At 52.8% G+C, this 19,136-nt stretch overlaps 1 protein-coding gene across 9 annotated transcripts in view; it reads right to left on the bottom strand.

Annotated features, from left to right (window-relative positions):
- Positions 1 to 6,093, bottom strand: part of PACS2 (phosphofurin acidic cluster sorting protein 2) — a 100,385-nt gene extending 94,292 nt beyond the window's left edge. For 4 of the 9 annotated variants that reach the window (XM_075613479.1, XM_075613473.1, XM_075613475.1 and 1 more), the window contains exon 1: positions 5,769 to 6,093. In XM_075613479.1, the coding sequence (XP_075469594.1) occupies positions 5,769 to 5,878 (110 nt within the window). In that variant the 5' untranslated portion in view covers positions 5,879 to 6,093. The remainder of the gene's footprint in view (positions 1 to 5,768) is intronic. The other 5 variants (XM_075613480.1, XM_075613472.1, XM_075613474.1 and 2 more) reach the window with 2 other exon arrangements.
- Between the last annotated feature and the right edge of the window lie 13,043 nt (positions 6,094 to 19,136).

Here is a 19,136-nt window from a genome sequence, read left to right as displayed (position 1 = left end):
GTCGCCGAACACCGGTGGCCATTTGGTCAGGGCGAAACGGCCGCTACCAAATGTCCCGAGACTGCAGGTAAATAGTTTCAGCAGGTAACCGCAACAATTTCCAGAGAAAGGGTATTTCTCCTGTGTAACCGCTGTGAGACCCCCTCGTTACTGAGAAACATACCACGTAGAAGGTATTTCTCCTGTGTAACCGCTGTGAGACCCCCTCGTTACTGCGAAACATACTGTGTAGAAGGTATTTCTCCTGTGTAACCGCTGTGAGACCCCCTCGTTACTGAGAAACATACTGTGTAGAAGGTATTTCTCCTGTGTAACCGCTGTGAGACCCCCTCGTTAATGAGAAACATACTGTGTAGAAGGTATTTCTCCTGTGTAACCGCTGTGAGACCCCCTCGTTACTGAGAAACATACCACGTAGAAGGTATTTCTCCTGTGTAACCGCTGGGAGACCCCCTCGTTACTGAGAAACATACCGCGTAGAAGGTATTTCTCCTGTGTAACCGCTGGGAGACCCCCTCGTTACTGAGAAACATACCGCGTAGAAGGGATTTCTCCTGTGTAACCGCTGTGAGACCCCCTGGTTAAGAAACATACCACGTAGAAGATGCCACCAGTTACTTACAGGTATATAAATCCTGTGCGTCTCGCAGGAGACTTAAACGCCATAGTTTCCCCCGGAGAGGGCACTACCGGCAGCACCTTCCCCAGTAAGTGTCTCAGGACCCAGTGGGTACCTGAAGCGTAAATGAACTCTGTTTCACTGGAGACCCCCTCTCGGGATACCTGGTTATATTTACTACCAGTCTGTAACCCTGCTCAGTGTGTTATGCACATCTCTGCTGAGAAAGGTATAATGTTAGGTACAGCTTTGGCTGATCTGACACTGGGATAAAGGGAATTCCTTTAAAAGGCTAAAACCAAACACCTGCTTATTAACGTGACATTTTCTTCCTTACAAAATGAATTGGCACCAACGTTGCATTCTTTACACAGTACTGCCAGGACATGTTACACACATTAGAAAGGCAAATCGCTTTGTGTTAATGAAGGTTAACGAACGGTTGATTAATTTACATTTTTTATTTTTATTTTATTTTTTTAAGCCTTCCATGCAAAAGTCCCTGGAACAGTAAAGTGCTGTATGCAAGCTTTTAAACGCAACGCCGTCAGTGCCGCAGGGGTCAGAAACACAATGCAAAGCAGTGTGGGCACTGAAGGGTTAGTGTTTAGTCACATTTGGTCACCAACCACACTGCGCTGCTCTGGCAGCAGAGAGGCATGATACAGTGAGAGAGGTACACCTTATTTCCCAGTAGGTCCCAAGGCACAATACAGTCAAACGCTACAATAAACAGAATGAACAGTTACAAATAAAGGTGCAGTCCCACCGCACACCCACGTGAAGTAAATGCATGTTTAACAGGTTAACGTTAGCCAGCCGGGGGCCCAGAACAACCATAAGGGGAGCTCAGAGTTACAGGAGAGAGATACAGAAAGTGGCCCCGAATAAGAAGGGTGTAAAGCAGGAGTGGCCAACACCATTCCTCAAGGGCCACCAACAGGTCAGGTTAAGGATATCCCTGCTTCAGCACAGGTGGCTCAATCAGTGGTTCAGTCTTCAACTGAGCTACTGATTGCGTCACCTGTGCTGAAGCAGGGATATCCTTAACACCTGACATGTTGGTGGTCCTCGAGGATGGGACTTGGCCATCCAGGTGTGCAGTGACAAATAGACAGAGAGTGACAGATCGAAACGATACCAGTTTTCCTGCATCAATAAAAAAACATAATATAACCCACTATGTGGAACCCTTATTCCATTATATTTTGGGGGATCCAGACCCTGGTTATCATGTGCAACAAAGTGTTCCATCCGAAAAGAAAACATTTTGTACTGGATGAACACCCATGATAGTGTCACAGTGTGATTAAATTACATGGGGGTGGATAACCTACCATTGTAAGAGCAGATTCCAGTCTCCCAATGTTTAAGTCTGGTGCAATCAATCATGCATTTGCACACCTGTGTTTTATGAATTCCCCCGGTGCTTAGATTGTACAGTGCGATGTGATGCAACATTTAAAATACAGTCATTGAGATTTCTAAATCTTTGCTACAGGTGGGACCGCAAACTTCCAAGCAAGACAGGAAATTAGGTGTGAAACAGGACATTAATGCTACCTGTGGAGGTGAGCGGATTATCAGATCAGCAATATATTATCTTTAGCTGCTAAAAGGTCTGTGAATGAGGGAAGGTCCAGAACAAATTTAACCCTTAGCTGCCAAAAACATTTTTTTAGAGTCATTTTAGATCACTAAATCTGCCCTAGATTATTATATCACACATTATAAAACATTATCAATCCATTACCAAAAAGCACCAAAAGAAAGGATTTATCCGTGCATTCAGCTTGTTGCTCGGGAGGTCAAGGCAAAAATGTCCTTTTCTGCCAAATTGATAGTTCAGTTCCAAACAGATGTACTGTTCCTTGCACACCCACCAAAACCAATCGTAAAAAGCAATTCAAATCTACACCCTTCCTACCTCCATTAACCCTCTGATCACATTTTATAAAAGGATGTGTTTGGAAATAGATTGTAGGCTGAATCACTGGGATTTCCATCCTATAACCTAAAATAAAATAAAAAATAAAGAAAATGTGTATTTTGTTTTTACATCAGGGGCACATTCTGCAGAGTTTCCTGGTGTGGAATTATCAACTGCGGCTGAATACACTGGATTATGAGACTTCCTTTTTTTAGATGCTGAAAAACTGCTGCTTCCCAAAGGGGAGTCATTTTAAAGGTGCCGTTGTGTATTTTTGCTTTGGTTCACAAATTATTTGTGTCCTTCCCACACTTCATCCATCACGATTGCAAATCTTACTAGGAAATCCTTCAATAATGTATTTTGGAGAAGTGCTTCCAGAAGTACTGTACTGTTTCATTAATACGCTCACACAAATTATTTCCAGGGGAATAACCTTCACTGTTCACCAACTCCCTGTTGCATTCATCAGTCTGTGTTTATATCAATATATATTCTATTTTAAGCCTACATAGCTTTGATTTTTCTTTAATCAGGCACACGCCCCTGCCCCATGGAGCATACAATCTAATTTTTGAAGCCCAGGGAGATAGAGTAACTTGCCCAAGGTAAAAAGGCACCGCAGGATAACCCACTGCAAAGGCCGTGTCTCTACCAGAGGTTCTCAACTCCAGTCCTCAAGATCCCCCAACAGGTCAGGTTTTCAGGATATCCCTGCTTCAGCACAGGTGGCTCAGTCAAAATCAGAGCTACTGATTGAGCCACCTGTGCTGAAGCAGGGATATCCTGAAAATCTGACCTGTTTGGGGGGAGGGGGGGGAGCTTGGTGACTGGAGTTGAGAACTCGTAACGTTATACCACAAACAGTATTTGCCATTGTGCGGTTTGGAATTAAGCAGATACCATAGACCCGACATGCCACACGTGGAAGACACATAGTGGACAATGAGTATTAAAATAGCATAGCTTGGTACACTACTGAGTGCTTTCAATGGCAACGGGGATTACGGAAATCCAGAGTTCCCGGAAGGGAGATGCTACTGACAGAAGCACCCAGAAGAACAGCTGCAAGCTAACCAGAAGTGGATACAGCAGCCAGCCCATGTGAGAGACCTGTGTGGGCCTCTAATTAGCCTGGAATACCGGTCATACTGATCAGACTTGTGATAAACCATGCTGCGGTATTTACCAATGTGGCCTCGCACTGCGCTGGCATCCTGCGTTAAAGGTGCAATGACTTTCATAGGACCACACTGCCTGCCAGTGATCTGTTTATCCCTGTCACTGTCAGATGGGCTGACAAGAAACTGCTCAGCAGGGGGGAGGCGTTCCCCCACAAGCAAATATGTAACCCACAAAAACAAGGTATTTTTATGCAGTCTTCATTACCCTCTCTCTCGAGCTACTCACCCCCCACAGGGCGTATGTGCAGACCGTTACACTAAGAAATCCAACATTAACCAGTGCCTTAATAATAGTAGTGGTACTGTACGATTTAAAAATAAGTTTTAAAAAAAATACTTTTATTAAGCATTAGGGCCATGCTCTTTGGATAGTATTTTAGAAATACTTAAGCACTATTTATGCTCTGAGATAGTAAAGGATTTTATGAAAGAAATCCCATTTTCTTTAAAAAGCGGAATAAAATTGTCAAAAAGAAAAGCAGTGGTACTCTGCCTAGTAGAATGATACTTTGGCTGTCCCCCTCAACGCGTTATCGACGCCTCTGGCAGTGACAGGGTTACCTGGGATCAATCATTAAAACATTTCCACCCCAGAGAAGCAATCTTAACACTGTAAACAGATGTCAATATTTCTTGTTTGAAAATAATGTGGCAAACAAACATGTGCGTTATAACAACGCGCATGTTTATATACTGAACGCACCGCTATTTTATGGGGCAAAAAAAAATTAAAATACAGATGTGACTGTTCGAATGCAAAAATCACTGGCACAAACGTGAACCCCTTTACAATATTTACCTAATCTCTTTCATGTTAACAGTTTGTGGGATCTAGTATCTGCTGTCAACTGGTCAATCCTCCTCATTTATTGTTTTAAAGTACCATGCCGCACACCTCCAAGCAGTCATTTTCTGATAAGACTATAACAGGAGCGTGTGGACAAGACATTCATTTTCAACACTACACAATGACGTGAAAAGTTCAGTTTGAAGGTGATTAGGTCTTTGTATGAAAGCATACCGCACTGATAACTCCTTGCTATCAGTACGGTCATAACCTGCACAGACAGAGGATGGCTCCGTAGACATAGTAAAAACAAGAGACAAAGAACAGTATAAGTGATACAAAATAGCAAACTTGCGGTTAAAAAGAGGGCAAGCTTTCAGGGCCAGAAAGGTCCCTTCAGGCAGATTTTTTTTATATCTATAGGGCGAGTCACTTTATCCCCCTGTAGTGTAGCACAATTACACAATAGATTGCAAACTCTTGGGGATTTTGATTTGCTTTATTTGGGGGGGTGGGGGGGTCTTCATAACCAGAACACTACACATGTCTCAGGTCACTGTTTATAGAGAGTCCTGTCCCCTTACTCATCCCAAAGGGATCAGATCCCCATTCAGTGCCTGGGGGTGTGCAATGCACCCGTTAACCCTTTACAAGCTGCGGAGGAAGTGGTACATTAAATGAATTGCTTAACCCTTTCAATACCGTGAACGGAGAAACCGCCTCATTTAACCCCTCCAGCGCCAACCCAATACCCTGCTTAACCCTTCCAGCATTCGAGGAGTGGTTGCGTCGCTTAACCCCCTAGGCGCCACACAAGGTGCTTAACCTCTGAGGCACCGCAAGGCACCCATTGGGTGCCACGGAATGTCACACGGCGATTAAACACTCAGGTGCCGTATAATGCAAAATGCCCCATTAAGCTCCATCAACAACGGAAGGAACGCATTGAGTAACCCCCTTCGATTGCCAGCTATCGATAGCCTAACCCCACGAGTGCCAGGGGGACGCTGTGCATCCCTTAACCCCTTCAGTTCCAAAGGAGCCAGCCCCCTGCTCGGCGCTGCACACGGGACCCTGCTCGGCGCTGCACACGGGACCCTGCTCGGCGCTGCACACGGGACCCTGCTCGGCGCTGCACACGGGACCCTGCTCGGCGCTGCACACGGGACCCTGCTCGGCGCTGCACACGGGACCCTGCTCGGCGCTGCACACGGGACCCTCCCCGCCCCCTCCTCCTCCTCCCGTTACCTGGGGATGCAGCTGGGGCTGGAGCCGTCTATCTCCCAAGTAGCGAACAGGTTCATGGGCACCGGCCTGTTAAGGGCCCCCGGGAAGCTCAGCCTCCCCTTCTCCGCCATGCTCTCCTCCTCCTGCTGCTCCCGGTACAGCGGAGAGATACCCCCCCAGCCTCAGGGAGGAGGACACACGCCGGGTCCCCAGGTCACATCTCCCCCCGGCTACACCGCCGCCTCCTCCTCCTGCTGTTGCGCGGTCCCGAGGCTGTGTGCAAGCGCGAGCGCGCGGTCCCAGGGCTATGTGCACACGGAGGCGCGGCCGCGCCGCTGACACTCTACATCACCTCCCTCTCCCCCTTTTTTTTTATTATTTGAATATAAAATGCTTTATTAACAAAACAATAAAACATTCGCAATGAGATGCGTGCACTAGCCTGGCACAGCGCTCGCGCTGCCCCTCTGATTGGCTGCTCGCCTCTCTTCGCACGGGCGCGCGCGCTACAATCCTCGTTGATTGGTCGGTAGGAGAGCCAATCGGCGTGAGGCCGAGGCTGAGAACGCCCGGGCAGAAGTGACGTCATGCAGTAGCATGGATAATGACCTGGGATTATTATGGGACTTTTATTGTAAGGAGAGGGTGAGGCAAGGAAGAATAAAACCCAATACCCATGGCAGGTTTACAGTGTTTCATCTATTGATTTATATATTTATATAAATATAGCATATACAAACAAATATTACTTGTGAGCACGTCTGTGTGTGTGTGTGTGCATGCGTGCGTGCGTGCGTGCGTGCGTGCGTCTCTCTTTATTTATATAGCGCCAAAAGTGTACTCAGCGCTTCACAAAGAATACAGTACGGGGAATTATAATAATACAATAAGCGCAGCAATATCAGACAGGAAAGGCAATCCCTGCCCGAAGAGTTTACAATCTAAGGCTTGTTATATAGTCCTCGTTGCTGCACGGGCGTGCGCCCAGTGTTGCATGTGCGCGTTTAGTTGCTAGGGTGCAAACGGTGACGCGTGCGGTTAGGGGACGTGACTGACGTCACAGTGTTAGGCCACGCTGTGATTGGTTTGCGGCGTGGCAGCAGCGCGAAAATACAATTTTATTGTATTTTCCCTGGTCTGCTGCACCACTGCACATGGCCATGCGCGCGCGTCCCAAGTATATATATATATATATATATATATATACACCATTTTTTATATAGGGTTTAATATATAATATATAGTATACAGCAGGGCCCCGGGCATACGGCGGGTTCTGTTCTAAGGGCCCGCTGTATTGTGAAAATCGCTGGAAAGCGGAACCGGCAATTTTAAGTTGTGCGCATGCGCAAACCGGCAATTTCCCCCTTGTGCGCATGCGCAAACCGGCATTTTCCCCCTTGTGCGCATGCGCAAACCGTTCTGTGCGCGCAACCTACGTTCTGCACATGCGCGCCGGCGGAAACAGCCGTTCTGCGCATGCGCGACCTCTGGCCAGACATGGCGACCCCCTTCTCGGTGCCGCCGTATCAGCGGATCGCCGAAAAGCGGGGCGCCGAGATCGGGGCCTTGCTGTATATCTAAATGACCAAATATATTTACATAAATATAAAATATATTGCTGCATGGTGTGTGTGTAATAATATATCAATATAGGAATTCATATTTCATATTTATACACATATATGTATATGATAATATTAATATATATATTATTTCTGCTTTCCAAACCTCTGTTTTAGCCATAAATTCCTTTGTAAACCAGTATTGCTGACCTGAGGAAGAGAGGAGAACTCTCGAAAACTTGTCCTATGACATAAATTGTTAGTCCAAATAAAAAAGGTATCACCTAATATTGAAGAACTCATTTATTACACATATATATATATATATATATATATATATATATATATATATATATATATATATGAGAAAACAGGACAGGCACTCAAAGATCCAAAGGTGAAATGTATTCCTCAACATTTCAGCTCCCAACAGAGCCTTTATCAAGTGCACCTTTGGATCTTGGAGTGCCTGTCCTGTTTTCCCATATCAGATGTGCTGACACCTGGATGGTCTGTACCCTATATACCACCTTTATCTACGCATGTGTGCCTTCTTTTCTGGCTTGCTATATATATATTTTTTTTTTAATATATATATATATATGTATATATATACGTGTGTGTGTATATAACTATAGAGAATAACTAATCACAGTGCTCCAACGCTCTCTCATCCCATCACAACAGATGGTGCGTGCACAGGTGTCCCGCAGAGATCCCTCACACAGCTGTCAGTACATGTTAAAGCGTTCAGTCCATGCATCCTGCAGATTCCCAGGGGGAAATCCACTTTTTATTGACACAAGCTTCTTTTATATTTATCTTCATTGTCTCCAAGATACAAACATTGAGCTAAACACATTACGTGACAGAGCGTCCCATTAGAAGCACTCCTTGAAATATATTACAAATCTCACACTCGGCAAACTTTTCATTTTAAAGGTTGGCAGCTGCATCAGGTAGAATCTAATGCTGCGGCTTCGTCCCCAGAATCCCCTTCTTCATCCTTACTATTCATTGGTTCCCCTTCCCAAGTGGAGGCAGTGACCTCATCAGACTGGAATCAACGCTTCAGCTGATTCTATCGGCCATGTTCCTCTAACCCGAGCAGCAGGGTTTTCCACAAGGAAAAAGATCCAAGGAAGGTTTCAGCAGGGCCTGTGAGAATGTGGCGGCACGAGCTGTCAAAGGGCTTCTGTTTTAAATTACAATTCATACTGCATTGTGTACCTGGGGAATTTCATGTTAAAATCGATCAAGTTTAAATTAGAATAGCAAGCTGCTTCTGACCAATGGGTGAAAACTATTTCTAGGGAGATTTAGTAGAAAAATGCTGGAGACGTCTTCATCCTCCATTGATGTTAGGGAAAAGTAAAATCTACATTTACATTTGTTTCAGCCAATTGTGAGAGACTGCTGATTTATTATTTACTTATAAAATGTGTTACCAGGAAGTAATACTTACAGAACAGTGGGATGATGCTGCACGCCCCAATATATCAAATCAAAATAAATACCCGTGCGCCTGCTTCAGGAATCTCTGGGTAGTGCTCCAATATCTGATAAGAAGGAAAAAACCTGGGCACTGCGGATTTCTGCTTAGAAAATTTATTGTGAGCCAAAAAGTATGACGTTTCGGCCTAAAGGAGAAAGGCCCTTGAGGCCGAAACGTCATACTTTTTGGCTCACAATTAATTTTCTAAGCAGAAATCCGCAGTGCCCAGGTTTTTTCCTTCTTATCAGGAAGTAATACATTGAGAGTTACCGCTCATTTACAAGTATGTCCTGGGCACAGAGTTAGAGCCCAGTGTATAGTGTGTGCGGCCGAACGCGCATCTGTGCGAAGGCCCGTGCACGTGCCGCACACGTTATGTGTATATACTGTGCGCTACTGTGTGTGTATATATATATATATATATATATATATATATATATATATATGTGTGTGTATGTGTGTTTTAAAATAAATAAAACCTGAAATAATTTTTTGAATACGTTGTTCATACGCACACATATACACTCATATACTTACATTTTCAGCGGCGGTAGCAGCGCGATTTCTTTCTTTTTTTCTTTCTCCCTGTCGGCCGGTTCCACTCTCCCTGCCGTGCGCGCGCGCGGCACCATTATAGAAAGGCTGACTAACCTCAGCCAACTAAAATTCTGTGCGCGCCCGGCACTATAGAACGGGCCTTAGGCCTCGTCCAGGGTGGGTAGAGGCGCACTGGCGCTATAGCGCTGCGCCCTCCTCGGGCGTGCTTTTCCTGGCCGGCTAGGTGCGCGCGCGGCCTCTATGTAATTGGACGAACCGCTCACGTGACGCGCTTGCGAGCGGCAAATTCAAATTTGCTCGCTCGGCAAGCAGCTGAGCGCCGAGCAGGCGCGCCCGCACGCTCACACAGGACACATGCATTGACGCAACGTGTCTAGCGTGAGCGTGCGCGGCCGCTCAGCGCCACCCTGGACGAGCCCTCAGGCTGAGGACCCACTGCGGTCGGCGGCACTCGCGTCCACGTGCGCGTCACTCACCTGCCCATGACGTCCTCCCGAGCAGGACCCAGTCCCTCCTCACTGCAAGGCTCACTACGCGCTGTGACGCGTCAGCCGCCAGGGGATGCAAGAGAATTGTGATCCCGAGCGGCGACGCGTCACGTGGTGCGCTGGTGAGCCTATCAGCGGCGGGAGCGGGAGCTGTCAGAGTTTCCCCACCTCCAAAAGGTAGGGGTGAAGTGTGTGTGTATGTGTGTGTACAGTATGTATGTATATATATATATATATATATGTGTGTGTGTGTGTGTATTGTGTGTGTTTCGCACAGCCGCGGGGGGGACAGGGGGGAGACTTTACAGCACCCGATCAATCTGCCCCCTTGTATCACCACCCCCCTCCTCCCGAACCCACACCCCGCCCCCCCTCATCCCTCTCCTGCGGATCCACAACCTCCTCCACCCCTCTCCCCGGGCTCAATAATCGCGCCCCCCCCCAACCCGTTTTGGCCACGCCCCCCACGCCGAAAAAAGTTGACTGCAGATAGCAGTGCAGTGACGGAGGCGCGTGCAGCGGGGCCTCAGCCTAATGATGACAGATACATGGTTACGTTAAATGAACAGGGTTATCTTTATACTATATTAGTGAAAGCACTGTATGTTTGCCTGTTTGCCTGCCTGCCTGCCTGCCTGCCTGCCTGCCTGCCTGGATGTCCGGTGTCCCTAGGGGAAATCTCATTGGTCCCTTGGGCCGCCCCCGCACACCTCTCATTGGCCTGAGGCGGAGTGACGGGCCAAAGGACACACAGGGACACACACACACACACAGGGACACACACACACACACACAGGGACACACATACACAGGGACACACACACACACACACACACACACACACACACAGGGACACAAACACACACACACACACACACACGGACACACACAGGGACACACACACATACACACAGTAGGGGGGGGGGTGTACATTAGCAGCATGTATAACCCGGGGGGTGGGGCTCACATACCCACCGGTCCCGGAGCCTCCGCCTCTTCCTCCCCGAACATCAGCTTCCACACCCGCGCGCACCTCCTCCTCTCCCCGTGTCTCCCGCGCTTTCAGCCCTTCCCCCGGCGCCGCTACAGTCAGCGGGGGAGCGAGCGCCCGGGACACAGCGGGGGAGCGGCCACAACAAGCTGCCTCCCGCCTTAGATCCACGTGGGAGCTTCCGGACGGGTGAGTGAGCGGCCTTCACCTCCCCTCACCCCCCTTCACCTCCCCCTCACCTCCCCTCACCCCCCTTCACCCCCCTTCACTTCAGCTCCCCCTTCACCTCCCCCCTTCACCTCCCCTCCACCTCCCCCCTTCACCTCCCCTCCACCTCCCCCCTTCACCTCCCCTCCACCTCCCCCCTTCACCTCCCCTCCACCCTCTCCACCTCCCCTCCACCCCCTCCCCCCCGGCGCCGCTACAGTCAGCGGGGGAGCGAGCGCCCGGGACACAGCGGGGGAGCGGCCACAACAAGCTGCCTCCCGCCTCAGATCCACGTGGGAGCTGCCGGACGGCTGAGGGAGCGGCCGGACGGGTGAGGGAGCGGCCGGACGGGTGAGTGAGCGGCCGGACGGGTGAGGGAGCGGCCTTCACCTCCCCTCACCCCCCTTCACCTCCCCTCGCCCTCCCTCCACCCCCCTTCACCCCCCCCTTCACCTCTCCTCCACCCCCCCCCCTTCACCTCCCCTCCACCCCCCCCTCCACCCCCCCCTTCACCTCACCTCCCCTCCACCCTTCACCTCCCCTCCACCCCCACCCTTCACCTCCCCTCCACCCCCCACCCCCTTCACCTCCCCTCCACCCCCCACCCCCTTCACCTCCCCCCCTTCCCACCACCTCCCCCCCACCCCCCCCCCTTCCCACCACCTTCCCCCCCACCCCCCCTTCCCACCATCTTCCCCCCCACCCCCCCTTCCCACCACCTTCCCCCCCTTCCCACCACTTCCCCCCTCCTCCCCACCACCTCCCCCCCTTCCCCCCTCCTCCCCACCACCTCCCCCCTTCCCACCACCTCCCCCCCTTCCCACCACCTCCCCCCCCCCCTTCCCACCACCTCCCCCCCCCCTTCCCACCACCTCCCCCCCTTCCTCCCCCCGCCCCTCCCCCCTCCTCCCCACCACCTCCCCCCTTCCCCCCACCACCTCCCCCTCCTCCTCCCCCCTTCCCACCACCCCCCCCTTCCCACCACCCCCCCCCTTCCCACCCCCTCCCCCCCCTTCCTCCCCCCTCCTCCCCCCCACCTCCCCCCCTTCCCACCACCTCCTCCCCCCCTTCCCACCACCTCCCCCCCCCCTTCCCACCTCCTCCCCCCCTTTCCCACCTCCTCCTCCCCCCCTTCCCACCTCCTCCTCCCCCCTTCTCCCCCCCCTTCCCACCTCCTCCCCCCCTTTCCCACCTCCTCCTCCCCCCCCCTTCCCACCTCCTCCTCCCCCCCCTTCCCACCTCCTCCTCCCCCCCCCTTCCCACCTCCTCCCCCCCCTTCCCACCTCCTCCTCCCTCCTTCTCCCCCCCCTTCCCACCTCCTCCTCCCCCCCCCTTCCCACCTCCTCCCCCCCCCCTTCCCACCTCCTCCCCCCTTCCCCCTCCTCCCCCCCCCCTCCCCCTCCTCCCCCCCCCTCCACCTCCCCCCCCCTTCCCACCTCCTCCCCCCCCCCTTCCCACCTCCTCCCCCCCCCCTTCCCACCTCCTCCCCCCCCCTTCCCACCTCCTCCTCCCCCCCCTTCCCACCTCCTCCTCCCCCCCTTCCCACCTCCTCCTCCACCCCCCCTTCCCACCTCCTCCTCCACCCCCCCTTCCCACCTCCTCCACCCCCCCTTCCCACCTCCTCCTCCCCCCCCTTCCCACCTCCTCCCCCCCCTTCCCACCTCCTCCCCCCCCCCTTCCCACCTCCTCCTCCCCCCCTTCCCACCTCCTCCTCCCCCCCCTTCCCACCTCCTCCTCCCCCCCCTTCCCACCTCCTCTTCCCACCTCCTCCTCCACCCCCCCTTCCCACCTCCTCCTCCCCCCCCTTCCCACTTCCTCCCCCCCTTCCCACCTCCTCCTCCCCCCCCCTTCCCACCTCCTCCTCCCCCCCCTTCCCACCTCCTCCTCCCCCCCCCCTTCCCACCTCCTCCTCCCCCCCCCCTTCCCACCTCCTCCCCCCCCCCCTTCCCACCTCCTCCCCCCCCCCTTCCCACCTCCTCCCCCCCCCTTCCCACCTCCTCCTCCCCCCCCCTTCCCACCTCCTCCTCCCCCCCCCTTCCCACCTCCTCCTCCCCCCCCTTCCCACCTCCTCCTCCCCCCCCTTCCCACCTCCTCCTCCCCCCCCCTTCCCACCTCCTCCTCCCCCCCCCTTCCCACCTCCTCCTCCCTCCCCTTCCCACCTCCTCCTCCCTCCCCTTCCCACCTCCTCCTCCCCCCCCTTCCCACCTCCTCCTCCCCCCCCCTTCCCACCTCCTCCTCCCCCCCCTTCCCACCTCCTCCTCCCCCCCCCTTCCCACCTCCTCCTCCCCCCCCCTTCCCACCTCCTCCTCCCCCCCTTCCCACCTCCTCCTCCACCCCCCCTTCCCACCTCCTCCTCCACCCCCCCTTCCCACCTCCTCCTCCACCCCCCCTTCCCACCTCCTCCTCCACCCCCCCTTCCCACCTCCTCCTCCCCCCCCTTCCCACCTCCTCCTCCCCCCCCTTCCCACCTCCTCCTCCCCCCCCTTCCCACCTCCTCCTCCCCCCCCTTCCCACCTCCTCCTCCCCCCCCTTCCCACCTCCTCCCCCCCCCCCCTTCCCACCTCCTCCCCCCCCCCCTTCCCACCTCCTCCTCCCCCCCCCTTCCCACCTCCTCCTCCCCCCCTTCCCACCTCCTCCCCACCCCCCTTTCCCCCTCCTCCCCCCCCCTCCCCCCCCCTTTCCCACTCCTCCCCCCCCCTCCCCCCCCCTTTCCCACCTCCTCCCCCCCCCCTTTCCCACCTCCTCCCCCCCCCTTCTCCCCCCCCTTCCCACCTCCTCCCCCCCTTCCCACCTCCTCCTCCCCCCCCTTCCCACCTCCTCCCCCCCCTTCCCACCTCCTCCCCCCCCCTTATCCCCCCCTTCCCACCTCCTCCCCCCCCCTTCCCACCTCCTCCTCCCCCTTCCCACCTCCTCCTCCCCCCCCCTAACGTACACGTAGACACACACACACACACACACACACACACACATGTACACGTACACACACACACACACACGTACACACACACACACATGTACACGTACACACACACATGTACACATACACACACACACACATGGAAACATACACACACACATGGAGACATACACACACACATGGAGACATACACACACACATGGAGACATACACACACACATGGAGACATACACACACACACACGTATACACTCACACACACGTATACACTCACACACACGTATACACTCACACACGTATACACTCACACACGTATACACTCACACGTATACACACACACACGTATACACACACACACACGTATACACACACACACACGTATACACACACACACATGTATACACACACACACATGTATAGACACACACATGTATAGACACACACGTATACACACACACGTATACACACACACGTATACACACACACGTATACACACACACACACGTGTATACACACACACACACACGTGTATACACACACACGTATACACACACACGTATACACACACACACATGTGTATACACACACACAGACATGTGTATACACACACAAACATGTTGTATACACACAATATATACATACACACAATGTATACATACACACATGTATACATACACACACATGTATACACACACACACACACATACAATTTATACACACAAACATGTATACACACACACACATGTATACACACACATGTATACACACACGTACACATGTATACACACACACACACACACACATACAATTTATACACACAAACATGTATACACACACACACTATCCCCAGCACCACCACATCAGCACACCGGTATCCCATGCCCCCCCCAGCACACTGGCATTCTCGGCTCCCCGCCATTCCCAGCCCCCATCAACACCATCAGCACCCACACATCGCCACCTTTGCACCTCCCCCATCGGCACACCCACATCCGCACCCCCACATCAGCACCAAACCCTCCCAAATCAGCACACCGATACAATCACCATCAGTACAGCCACAGCAGCACTACCACCGCACATGGGCCGCGTGGACCACTCCCCACCCAAATGCCACACCCACACCACAAACATCCCGGGCAACGCCGGGGCTCTCAGCTAGTACATTATATTTACAGACATTTCATGCACTTAGGCCGCGGCCATGCTTATCGCGAGGGCGCACAAAAAGACGTGCCTTTATGAGGCAGGTCATAGACGCACAACTGCGTGCACAACAAAAAAATATTATTTTGTCGCGCGACGGCCGGGCACGCCTCTGACACGCCTCCGACACGCCTCCCCTTCGCATCTCCTCCTCCAGATCCCCAGGCCACGGATCGCCTCTGCAGTCGGCGCGCGTGACGCCATGCGTTCCGTCGCACGCCTTCTTTATCCGACGCCTTAAGAGATAATACATGTTTTGGGGAATTGTAACAGAGCATCGCAAACATCACAAAACGGCAGACACCCTTTGGGGAGACTCGTGGGGTCTCATATCAAAGGGGGTCCTGAAGTGATGGCTTCCAGCTGCTAGCAGACCCTCCCAGCAGCAATGCAGCGGAGGAAAGGGTGACCAATCCCAGTCTCTCACGCTGGATAAATAGATGGCTTTGGCACCTGTTATCCCATTATCAGGTGTACCTAAGAATATCAATATTTACTAACTGCTGCCCTCTGTGTATTTGCTCTGCCTGCAACCAGTGCTCTGACGTGTGACTAATAATAGTGACACTGGGGCAGTATTGCTTCTATTGCTGTAATAGCCTCAGTTCTGTAAACAATGTTATTGTAACAGCGCACAAAGTAACTTGTAACATAGGAAGAGGAGGAGAATTTAACACATACAGGTCCTTGTCTCTTCCCAAAATGGTCAAGCTTCCCCCCTGAAGACAAACTCACCATAGTGTGTGTCCCTCATGTAACAGAATGGAGATTCCACTCAGCAGGATGTATTAATTGTGTTACTGACGCAGGTAAACTGCCTTCGCCCTGCCATTCTCAGTAATACTCTGCCATTCTCACTAATACTCTGCCATTCTCACTAATACCCTTCCATGCTGACAATTAGCCTGCCATTCTCATTAATACCCTGTCCATTATCTCATTTTTCTCCTTCTGCTTTGCTAGTGATAACTGGGTATCCTTCCACTCTGGCTGCTCCCTCCTTGGGTTGGGAAAACTATATAGTAATGGATATAATAGGGATGCCAGGCGTCCCGTCTATATACGGGATTCTCCCTTATTTCATTGACTTGTCCCGGAAAGGTCTGTCGAGACGCAGAATTGTCCTGTATTTTAGCGCCTTGCCGTGAAATGTCTGAACGTAAAATGACTCTAAATCAGTCATAAAGACGTAATAGATTTCTACCTGAGTGTAATAATTCCCTTTTCCGGTGTCACCTAAATTATTAAAGTAATAAAGTTTGGACGCTGCCTGGTATTACCCTGATCCCCACCCCTATAGGCGTTACATTTTCTCCTACCGCTACATCTTATGTCAGTGCACGTGTTTCCCCGTCCCGCCAAGCACAGCAACGATAAAAAACAAAGAATACAGCGGTCACGTGGGAGATACCACTCAGCGCGGAGCGTTTGCCCATCGCTCATCCATCATCATGACGTCACACACTTTCATACTGGATTATAGTGTCACGTATTATAAACACTTCAATGTGGCAACCCTAGGTTATAGTTGCATAGCTGATTAATTCATGTATTTTTTGCTTTTCCAGTAGTTCCCCCCCCCCCCTACTTTTAGCAGGACTGATGTCGATTTCTCTTTATTTTCATTTTTTTTTTTTAAGAGGAGTTTAAAAAAAAAAAAAATGATAATATGTGATTTTCCGAAAACAATCTTCTGGACTCAGCCCCAATAATTGAAAGTGACTGATGTAATCTAAACTCTGCTAGGTGGCTAACTAAGGAGTTGTACCTCACGCATGTTGGTAAGTTTTATGGTATTTGTTAATGTGCTTGTAGCATTTAGGCTTTCAGGCTCAAATTTACAAAGCTATTACGCTTCTATTATTATAAGAACCATTATCAATGAAAGAGGAGTTACATGTGAGTTCTCGTGTTAATGATGTATGTTCCGAGCCTGTACATGAATGGCAAATAGATTATATATATATATATATATATATATATATATATACACTAGCTGAGAGCCCCGGCGTTGCCCGGGATGTTTGTGGTGTGGGGGTGGCATTTGGGTGGGGAGTGGTCCACGCGGCCCATGTGCGGTGGTAGTGCTGTTGTGGCTGTACTTATGGTGATTGTATCGGTGTGCTGATTTGGGAGGGTTTGGTGCTGATGTGGGGGTGCGGATGTGGGTGTGCGATGGGGGAGGTGCAAAGGTGCCGATGTGTGAGTGCTGATGGTGTTGATGGGGGCTGGGAATGGCGGGGAGCCGAGAATGCCAGTGTGCTGGGGGGGCATGGGATACCGGTGTGCTGATGTGGTGGTGCTGGGGATAGTGTGTGTATACGTGTGTGTGTGTATACATTGTATGTGTGTGTGTGTGTGTGTGTATACATGTGTGTGTATGTGTGTGTGTGTGTATACACATGTGTGTGTGTATACACGTGTGTGTGTATAGACGTGTGTGTGTATACACGTGTGTGTGTGTATACATGTGTGTGTATACACATGTGTGTATACACGTGTATACATGTTTGTGTGTGTGTATACATGTTTGTGTGTATACATGTTTGTGTGTATACATTGTATGTGTGTGTGTATAAGTGTGTGTGTGTGTGTGTATACATGTGTGTGTGTGTGTATACATTGTATGTGTGTATACATGTGTGTGTATACATTATGTGTGTGTATACCTGTGTGTGTATACGTGTGTGAGTGTATACGTGTGTGTATGTCTCCATATGTGTGTGTGTAGGGGGGGGAGGAGGAGGTGGGAAGGGGGGGGAGGAGGTGGGAAGGGGGGGGGGAGGAGGTGGGAAGGGGGGGGGAGGAGGTGGGAAGAGGGGGGGGGAGAGGAGGTGGAAAGGGGGGGGGAGAGGAGGTGGGAAGGGGGGGGGGAGAGGAGGTGGGAAGGGGGGGGAGAGGAGGTGGGAAGGGGGGGGGAGAGGAGGTGGGAAGGGGGGGGGAGAGGAGGTGGGAAGGGGGGGGGAGAGGAGGTGGGAAGGGGGGGGAGAGGAGGTGGGAAGGGGGGAGGAGAGGAGGTGGGAAGGGGGGGGGAGGAGGTGGGAAGGGGGGGGGATGAGGTTTCAAGGGGGGGGGAGGTGGGAAGGGGGGGGGGAGGAGGTGGGAGGGGGGGGGAGGCGGTGGGAAGGGGGGGGGAGGAGGTGGGAAGGGGGGGGGGAGGAGGTGGGAAGGGGGGGGGGAGGAGGTGGGGAAGGGGGGGGGGGAGGAGGTGGGAAGGGGGGGGGAGGAGGTGGGAAGGGGGGGGGGAGGAGGTGGGAAGGGGGGGGGGAGGAGGTGGGAAGGGGGGGGGAGAGGAGGTGGGAAGGGGGGTAGGAGGAGGTGGGAAGGGGGGGGGAGGAGGTGGGAAGGGGGGGGGAGGAGGTGGGAAGGGGGGGGAGGAGGTGGGAAGGGGGGGGAGGAGGTGGGAAGGGGGGGGAGGAGGTGGGAAGGGGGGGGGGGAGGTGGGAAGGGGGGGGGAGGAGGTGGGAAGTGGGGGGGGGGGAGGAGGTGGGAAGGGGGGGGAGGAGGTGGGAAGGGGGGGAGGAGAGTGGGAAGGGGGGGGGGAGGAGGTGGGAAGGGGGGGGGGGGAGGAGGGGGGAGGTGGTGAGGAGGGGGAAGGGGAGGGGGGGAAGGGGGGAGGTGGTGAGGAGGGGGGAAGGGGGGGAGGTGGTTAGGGGGGGGAGGTGGTGGGGAAGGGGGGGAGGTGGTGGGGGGGAGGAGGGGGGAAGTGTGGGAGGTGGTGGGAAGGGGGGGGGGAGGTGGTAGGAAGGGGGTGGGGAGGTGGTGGGAAGGGGGTGGGGGGGTGGTGGGGAAGGGGGGGAGGTGGTGGGAAGGGGGGGGTGGTGTGAAGGTGGGGGGAGGTGGTGAGGAGGGGGGAGGTGGTGGGAGGTTGTAAGGGGGGAGTGAAGGGAAGGTGAAGGTGGGGGTGGAGGGGGGTGAAGGTGGGGGTGGAGGGGGGTGAAGGTGGGGGTGGTGGGAGGTGAA

Source organism: Ascaphus truei, chromosome 9 (genome assembly GCF_040206685.1).
Source record: "Ascaphus truei isolate aAscTru1 chromosome 9, aAscTru1.hap1, whole genome shotgun sequence".
Lineage (NCBI taxonomy): Eukaryota > Metazoa > Chordata > Amphibia > Anura > Ascaphidae > Ascaphus > Ascaphus truei.
Note: the sequence above shows the minus strand (reverse complement) of the source record. Positions and strands in the feature narration are given on the sequence as shown.